General features: G+C 34.5%; 2 protein-coding genes and 1 non-coding gene across 3 annotated transcripts; 1 reads left to right on the top strand and 2 right to left on the bottom strand.

Annotated features, from left to right (window-relative positions):
* Positions 1–279: 279 nt before the first annotated feature.
* Positions 280–3,690, bottom strand: LOC115950136. Its single transcript, XM_031067380.1, has 2 exons — positions 2,463–3,690; positions 280–287 (listed from the first exon to the last, which is right to left on the bottom strand). The coding sequence occupies exons 1-2, from the start codon at positions 3,688–3,690 to the stop codon at positions 280–282; spliced, it is 1,236 nt and encodes a 411-aa protein (XP_030923240.1).
* A 159-nt stretch (positions 3,691–3,849) lies between these two features.
* LOC115950135 lies at positions 3,850–4,827 on the bottom strand. The gene has a single exon (XM_031067379.1). The coding sequence runs from the start codon at positions 4,825–4,827 to the stop codon at positions 3,850–3,852; it is 978 nt and encodes a 325-aa protein (XP_030923239.1).
* Positions 4,616–4,724, top strand: LOC115951042. Its single transcript, XR_004083180.1, has one exon. It is a non-coding gene; the product is annotated as a small nucleolar RNA R71 (small nucleolar RNA).
* Positions 4,828–8,735: the final 3,908 nt, after the last annotated feature.

Genomic DNA, 8,735 nt, shown 5'->3' with positions numbered 1-8,735 from the left:
TGGTAAACTACAAAGTTGTAGCCCTTTAAGTTAAAGTTCCATCCCAACTTGAATCATCTCGATTGGACATTTGAGCCAAAAGTTATGCCAAAAATACTAACTAATGTGTAGTTTGGAATCCTAATCCGAATTGGACTTGGATTAGGTGCAAATTTCCTTTGATTCCTTACTCCAATTGGACTTAAATTTAATTGAGTTGGCCTTCTTTAACTTCATCATGGCTCTTGTAAAAGTAAAGTCCATTAGCTTCCTTCTTTGCACACATCCACTTATTTAATTTCATTCTCCTACAAAAGATAAATTCACGCAATAAGATTCAATTAAGCACAAAATTGATTATTCAACATTATTCCAAAACCAAATATAAAATGCATGAATTAACTCAAAATAAGTATGATAATGCTTTCTAACAATGATATAAATATGCAAAATTAAGCTATTATCAATGCACATCAAATACCCCCAAACCTACATTTTGCTAGTCCTCGAGCAAAACAGATAAAGAGTAAAACAAAACAAAGAAAAATGAAATCCTAACTAATCCACTTTCGCTGGAATTTTCAATTGCATTTAGCGTATGCAACTAGCCTTTAAACCCCTAGCTTACACTAGTGGACGAGTTGTAGTCTTGTGAGGGTTTGCAGGGAATATACCCACAAAATTCTAAGAATGAATACTAAAATAAACAAACAAAGAAAATCAAACTTTTTTTTTTCAATTGCCTTTTGCAAAGAGGATTAGTTCAAGTTCAAAAACACTACATATGCTAAAGAAATTTCTCATGCCATCAAAACTCAATGTGAGTGAAATGTGGTAGCCAATCCAAACATACTTTTAGTTTTAGAATAAATTTGACTCAAATCTCTATTTGAAAATTTGTTTCAACTCAAATCTTTCTAGTGTTATCACTTAACAAATGAAATCACTCTGAAATGGGGTGTAACACTCTTAACAATATATATGAGCGGAATAAAGTAAACAAAATCAAACATCTCACATATAAATTCCGTGAAAAACGCTTAATCAAGAAAGAACAAGTAGTTTCATGAAAGGATGCCAAAAAGAATTTATACCACACTTTTTATTCAGTCATATCAATATCTGAACTATACAACCTTCAAGATCAAATAAGGACTTTATTAGGACGTAATGTAGTGTAAAAGTAAAAGGAATGAAATAAAAATGGGTGAAGGTAAATAATAAGAAGTGTTTTCAAGATTTGTCAGAATGTCAACTTTTTTTGGAATTTCCATCCAACAATTTTTTTTTCACCTCTTCTTCTTCTTCAAAGCAATATTCCTTCCTTACATTTCACTTCTCAAAATTTGATGAGAACCCTTTTTATTTTCTTCTTTTTGACATTTTTCCTTTTTATTTTCTATTCTTTTTTTCTTTCTTCTTTTTTTTTTTTTTTAATTCTTTTTTTTTCTCCTTTCTTCTTTGAATTCTCGCACAAACCACCACATTGAAACAAATTGATCAAATTCCATCTTGAAACACTATGGATAAGGGCTTTAAGAAAGAAAGACTAATTAAAAGGCTCAACAAGGTGACTAGCGATAATGTATCAAAAAAAAAAAAACACATCTATGGCTCAAAGTAGAAAAAAAAATGGCCTAATCTCATCTCTCAAAAACTAGTATAGTCATTCAACATCAATGACTTCAAAAGATTCAAGTGTGGCATAAAATCATATATTTTTTCTTGGCCAAAAGAAAAAGCAATGAGACTACAACAAGGGAAATATGTTACACACTTCCAAATGAATTTAAAGATTAGAAACAATAAATAACCCTCCAAAAATAATGATTGGCTCAAAACTCATAAGGGTTACAATCTCCACATTGTTATCATCAAGATTTTCTAATCATTTTTATCCTTCAACAACAAGTTGTGTCTAAGTGGCTACGTGCATGTGCAATGAATTGAGCATGAAAGTAATGAAATTCTTTAAGCAAGAGTAGTATAACAAACTCAAAACATAAACCTCAAGCTAGGCAAAAGATTTTTTTTTTTTTTTTTTAACACAACAAAACGAAAAGATAGAAATCTATGTACATCCCCCCCAAACCTAAACCAAACATTGTCCTCAATGTTAAAAATGATACTCTCAAATATATGTCTTGAATGAAAAGAGAACAAAATATTAATATGCAACATGAGAACCAAGTAGAAACAAGTAAGGTAAGGAGAAGGAGGAGATGTACCTTGATCAAGCTAATTGTTATAAATTTTAATTTTTATCAAATATCAGCTAGAACAAAAGAAAATAAAATGAAACAAGAAAATAAACACAAAGATTAATCTAAAACCATAAAATAAACAAGAATTTTTTTTTTGCAAAAAGATTTAACACAATTGGAGATCAATCTTGATAAACAGGACCATCCAAACCCCAACAACACCATGGAGATAAATAATGCATATTATGAATGGACTAGTCCAATGATATTGTAACTTACCTGGGTCAAAAATATGTTGAGAAGCTTTTGCAGTGTCTTTCAAGTGAATTCTATGCATAACCACAAAGGGACTAATATCCTTAATATCAACAATTTTCCAACCTATAGCTTCCTTATGCACCTGAAGTATACTTATCAATTGGTGTTCCCAAAAGTCATCCAACTTTGGTGGTTCTACAATATATGGGAGTGAGGGTGAAGAAAGTGGAAAAGGGACCACTTTTGGTTGCCAGCTATCAATACTTAAGAGAGGAACAAAATCAAACAATGCATTGACCTCTTCAATTGATTTTTCAGTATCCAAATTGCAATAAAAAAGGGTTAAGCAAGCCTTTAGGGGATCCTTACAACTTGATTGTATGAAAGTATCATGGACTAGGCTCCCAATCATGTTAACCTCATATATATCCTCATTGTCTAGTACTTGCTTACTTATGTCAAATATATTAAGCTCAACAGTCATATTCCCAAGAGAAATCTTCATTACACCACTCCGATAATTGATCAAAGCATTAGATGTGGCTAAGAAAGGGCGACCCAAAATGACATGGATTTGTGTACTGGCATTTAGGGCAGGCTCAGTGTCTAACACAACAAAATCAACAGGAAAATAGAATGCATCCACCTTAATCATCACATCCTCGACAATACCTCTAGGGATTTTCACAGACCTATCAGCTAATTGAAGTGTCATTGTTGTGGGTTTCAACTCCCCCAAACCTAGCTGTAAGTATACTGAATATGGCATTAGGTTCAGACTTGCCCCCAAATCTAGCAAAGCTCGCTCAATGAGACGGTCCTCAATCCTGCATGAAATTGTAGGAGATCCAGGGTCCTTACATTTCACTGGATATTTATTCTGAATGATTGAACTAACTTGCTCTATCAAAAATGCCTTTTTAGGGACATTTGTCTTTCTCTTCATTGTCACAAGATCTTTTAGAAATTTGGCATAAGCAGGAACTTGCTGAATTGTATCAAGGAATGGAATGTTTATTTGCACTTGCTTAAAAACCTCTAAAATGTCTTCAAATTGTGCACTTTTCTGAGGACTAATTAACCTTTGAGGAAATGGAGCTTTAGGAACAAACCTCTTATCAAGGGGGGAATTAAGATCCTGAATTGGAGTGGCGGGTGGGTTGTCCTTCTTTTCTCTATGATTATCATGTGAACTATGAGTTCCTTTTTCCTTTAACACAATATTTTCGTCATCCTCCACTTCTGGCATTTTCACTTGATTATCAACTTGCTTACCTGACCTAAGGGAAGTAATAGACTAAACATGTTCTTGTCCATGAGTAGAACTAGAAGAACCATTAATTGCATATTGCCCTTTTGGATTAGGTATAGGTTGACTAGGAAACTTTCCTTTTTCCCTCTCTCCAACTTAGGTTGCTAACTGGCCAACTTGATTTTCCAACTTTGAAATAGCTTGAGCATTCAAATGGGTGGAACTTTTCATCTCTTTAATGGCTTGGCTAGTTGATTGCATGAAAGTTTTGAGAGACTCCTCCAAAGATGGTTGTTGTCTTGGTAGTGCTACAAACTGAGGTGTTGATTGAGAAATGGGAGGATATGCTTGAATAGGTGGACGAAATTGATTTTGTTGATGCACTTGTTGTCCACCTAGATTTGTGGGAGGCTGATTTTTCCTCCATGAGAAATTAGGATGGTTCCTCCAATTTGGATTGTATGTCTCTGAAAATGGACTAGCAAATGGTTTTCCATAATTATTCAGTGCATTTGCTTGCTCAGTATAAAAATCAGGGTACCCAGCTGCAGAAGGACACATTTGTGTTATATGCATAGGACTTGCACAAATAGAGCATGTTTCACTTTGAACTTGATTGACAGAATTCATCCCTCTACCTAAAGCTAAAGCCTCAACCTTACGAGTGAGATTGTCCAACCTAGCTTTTATGTCTAAATCCTCACTGACTTCATACAATCCTCCTTTCTTAATTACAGAGGCACATCTCTCTTTACGGTTGGAAAAATCCCATTGTTGTGAACTATCAGAAAAATTCTCAAGAAATTTGTATGCCTCATCATCTACAAGACTCAAAAATCCACCACCATTCATGGATTCAATCATGTTACGATTTGTCTGAGTCAAACCATTATAAAAATATTGTACTAGTCTCCATGTTTCAAAACCATGATGGGGACACTTTAAGATCAAGTCCTTAAATCTCTCCCAACTCTCATAAAATTTCTCTTGTTCATCCTGATAAAAATCTGCAATTTCTCTCCTCAAAGCATTGGCCTTGGCCATTGGGAAAAAGTTAGAGAGGAATTTTGTGACCAATAGTTCCCATGAAGTGATAGATCCAGGTGACAAAGAATTAAGCCATGGTTTTGCCATATCCTTCAAGGAAAAAGGGAATAAACGCAAGCGAACAGAGTCATCAGTAAAATTCTGAAACTTACAAGTAGCACAAATCTCAAGAAAATCATTCACACGCACATAAGGATCTTCTCTATCCAATCCATGAAAAGTAGGAAGAAGGTGGATTATCTATGGCTTCAACTCAAAATGTGCAGCAGTGGTTGCAGGCAATACCATGCAAGATGGAGGGTTGGTGGTTATGGGTGAGAACAACTCCCTAAGAGTTTTTAAATCATCTCCTGTTTCTCCCATTGTGGATGAATAATCAAAACTAACAATACGATTTTCTTTATCACGTATCCAAGTTCTCATACACCAAGCACAAAGAAAAAAAAAATTGTTTAAAAAAAAAAAATAAATAACTACAACTAGTAAAAGGAAAAATTCAATTAAGACCTAATTTATTTTCCTAACCAAGTCCCTGGCAACGGCGCCAAAAACTTGTTGTGAAATTTTAATGTACTAGCAAGTGTACGAACCATACCGAAGTATAGTTGGACAAGACCGAGGTCGAACCCACAATGACTTGTATGAACGTAGGAAAATTAATTAAATCTTAACCAAATTAATCCTAATCTAATTTAATAAAAATTGGTTGTTTGCAATTAAATAAACTAAACAAATAATAAAATTAAGCAAATAGTTAAACTAAGCAAAATATATAAAGCAATAAAAAGATGTAAACAATCAAGGGAAATGAATTAAGGTTTTGGAATCCGCCTTGTAAGTCATATCATCATATATTTATGATCATTAATTTTTCCCAACCACTGCATGATAATCTAGAAATCAATCTTACTATCATGAAAAATATCATCATTAAAATCCTTATTTTAAAAATCAAGAGCATGTTCTTCTTCGCTTCTTAAGTATAAAATCAAATCATCAATTGTATCCATAGCCAAACAAATCACAAGATATATCCAATTTTATAATCAAGAATTAATAAACCAAGCATTCAATTAATTAAGACAAATCCTAAATCATAAGAAAAACATGATTGAACTCATATCTAGAATCTCATCTTGGTCAATTGATATGAAGCAAAAACAATTTAAATCATTAAAGAATAATTATTGTGGGAAAAATCAAATTACATAAATATTACTGATAATCCTTAACAAGGTTTCATCCTCAACCCTAATTATAAATTTAGCTATTCATAGTAATTGAACTAAAATACAAAAATAAAATACTAAACATTAAACTAAACAAATAAAATAAAACTAACTGTCATGGAAGAAAACCAAAGAAGTAGTCGCACTTTTTATACATTCAGCCCTCAGCCCTAGCACTAGCCTCAGCCCCTCTGAATTTTTCCCTAAAGAGCAAAGGTCAAAGACTCTTATTACAAGTTGAATTCCTGTTTGGAGAAAATCCCAGATTTGTAGGCTTCACTTAACCGACTATTTTGGCCCATTTCACTTCAAAATTCGGACTTTTGATAAACTACAAAGTTGTAGCCCTTTAAGTTAACGTTCCAGCCCAACTTGAATCATCTCGATTGGACATTTGAACCGAAAGTTATGCCAAAAATACTAACTGATGTGCAGTCTAGAATCCTAATCCGAATTGGTCTTGGATTTGGTGCAAATTTCCTTTGATTCCTTGCTCCAATTGGACTTAAATTTAATTGAGTTGGCCTTCTTTAACTTCATCATGGCCCTTGTAAAAGATTTTTAGGCTTCACTTAACCAACTATTTTGGCCCACTTAACTTCAGAATTCGGACTTTTGGTAAACTACAAAGTTGTAGCCCTTTAAGTTAACGTTCCAGCCCAACTTGAATCATCTCGATTGGACATTTGAGCCTAAAGGTATGCCAAAAATACTAACTGATGTGTAGTCTGGAATCCTAATCCGAATTGGACTTGGATTTGGTGCAAATTTCCTTTGATGCCTTGCTCCAATTGGACTTAAATTTAATTGAGTTGACCTTCTTTAACTTCATCATGGCCCTTGTAAAAGTAAAGTCCATTAGCTTCCTTCTTTGCACATATCCACTTATTTAATTCCATTCTCCTACAAAAGACAAATTCACACAATAAGATTCAATTAAGCACAAAATTGATTATTCAACATTATTCCAAAACCAAATATAAAATGCATGAATTAACTCAAAATAAGTATGATAATACTTTCTAACAATGATATAAATATGCAAAATTAAGCTATTATCAATGCACATCATGTGGGCTTTAGGCCCTCATTGTTTATTTGTATAGCACACTTACTTGTACTGTACACTTTGCCTTTTATATAAAAGTAGTTATGTATATTCTATTACTTGAGAAATATAATACATTTATTCAGTATTTCTAACATGGTATCAGAATCATTGCTCTAACATTTTCTTAGCAGTCTTGTCTTTATTTGTATTGCTCCATTCTCAACATCGCTTCCGCCATCACAACAACCGTCGCAGCCTTTCGTCTTTGAACCTCTGACATCTTCCAGCTGTCATCCTAGGGTTCCAGACCTACAGTTGTTGCCGTTAAGGAGTTTCACACCGCAAAGACTACTGCTTTTTGTATCACCGCCACGAATATTGCTTCGATTAATTTCCTGTAGGTACCACGTGTTGCTCAAAGGTTCTATGCCGTAGCTCACACGCCCCACGCGCCTCCATGCGCCACTGCACATCTAGGTTGTATCAACATGCGCTCCCACGCTCCGCGTCTTTAGGTCACACGTCTCAACACTGCTACTGACATCATTCTGCCAAGTCAGCCCTAATTACCTCATAGCTAATGTCACTTGCTTGCGTCAGCTGCTGATGTCATCGTTGACTTCTACTGATGGACCGTTGACTTTTCCATAGTTGATTTTTTGCAATCCAGGTGCTCCTTACCCAATTATTCGCGTAGATTTCATTTTTGCAGTCTTTTTTTTTTTTTTTTTTTTGCATATTTTGTTTCTAAATGAAGAATAAGGATAAGTCTTGTTCCTTTTGCAACAATCGTCGCCAACAATCCAACAAACGTTTTTGCAATTTTTGCAAACAATTTGGCCATAATATTGAGACCTGCTATCAACGCAATAAATTAGTTGTTTCCATTTCTACTGTTACGGTTGCTAACACTGAGAGTGTCCAACCCATGGCTCCCATTTCTGCACAATCTTTGTCTTCTAGATCCATTTTCATCATTTCCAGAGATAACCTTATAAACATCATCGCTAATGTCATTCGTATGGTTGGTAATACGTCTTATTCCTTTTCTCTCTCAGCTTTATTTGGTATGTCTCCTACCTCTTGGTTTATGGATTCTGTTTGTTGCAGTCACATGACACCTCACTCGTTCTTATTTTCTGACCTTAAACCTGCGTCACACCCTCTTAATATTCACATAGCAAATGGTTCCATAATGTCTAGTCATAATATAGGTTCCGTTTCGACCTCTAACCTTTCAGTTCATGGGTTCTTTAATGTTCCTAACCTTTCTTACAGTTTATTTTCTGTGGGACAATTAGCTGAGTTGGGTTATTGCATTATATTTTATTATTCTTGGTGTATTGTGCAGGATCCAAGGACAAAACAGGAGCTTGGGATTGGTCCCAGAGTTAGATGTATGTTTCCCGTGGACAACTTTCGTCTTCCACTTGTTGCTCTTGTTTCTGTTGCTGCAGTTTCTTTTATTCTTTCCCTTGCACTTTGGCCTGCCCGACTTGGTAATGCATCTTCCTCTCGGGTACAACACTTGGCTTTTAGACGTTTGTTAGGTTCAGTGTTCACAGAAAATTTTGATTGTATTTCATGTTAATTAGGAAAACAACCAACTTTGCCTTTCAATACTAGTGAATCAATGTCCACTGATATCTTTGACCTAATTCATTCTGATGTCTGGGGGCTGTCCTCTATCTCTAGTATTGATGGATCTCGATATT

This window comes from Quercus lobata, chromosome 6 (assembly GCF_001633185.2).
Source record: "Quercus lobata isolate SW786 chromosome 6, ValleyOak3.0 Primary Assembly, whole genome shotgun sequence".
NCBI lineage: Eukaryota > Viridiplantae > Streptophyta > Magnoliopsida > Fagales > Fagaceae > Quercus > Quercus lobata.
This window is presented reverse-complemented; position numbering and strand designations above follow the sequence as displayed.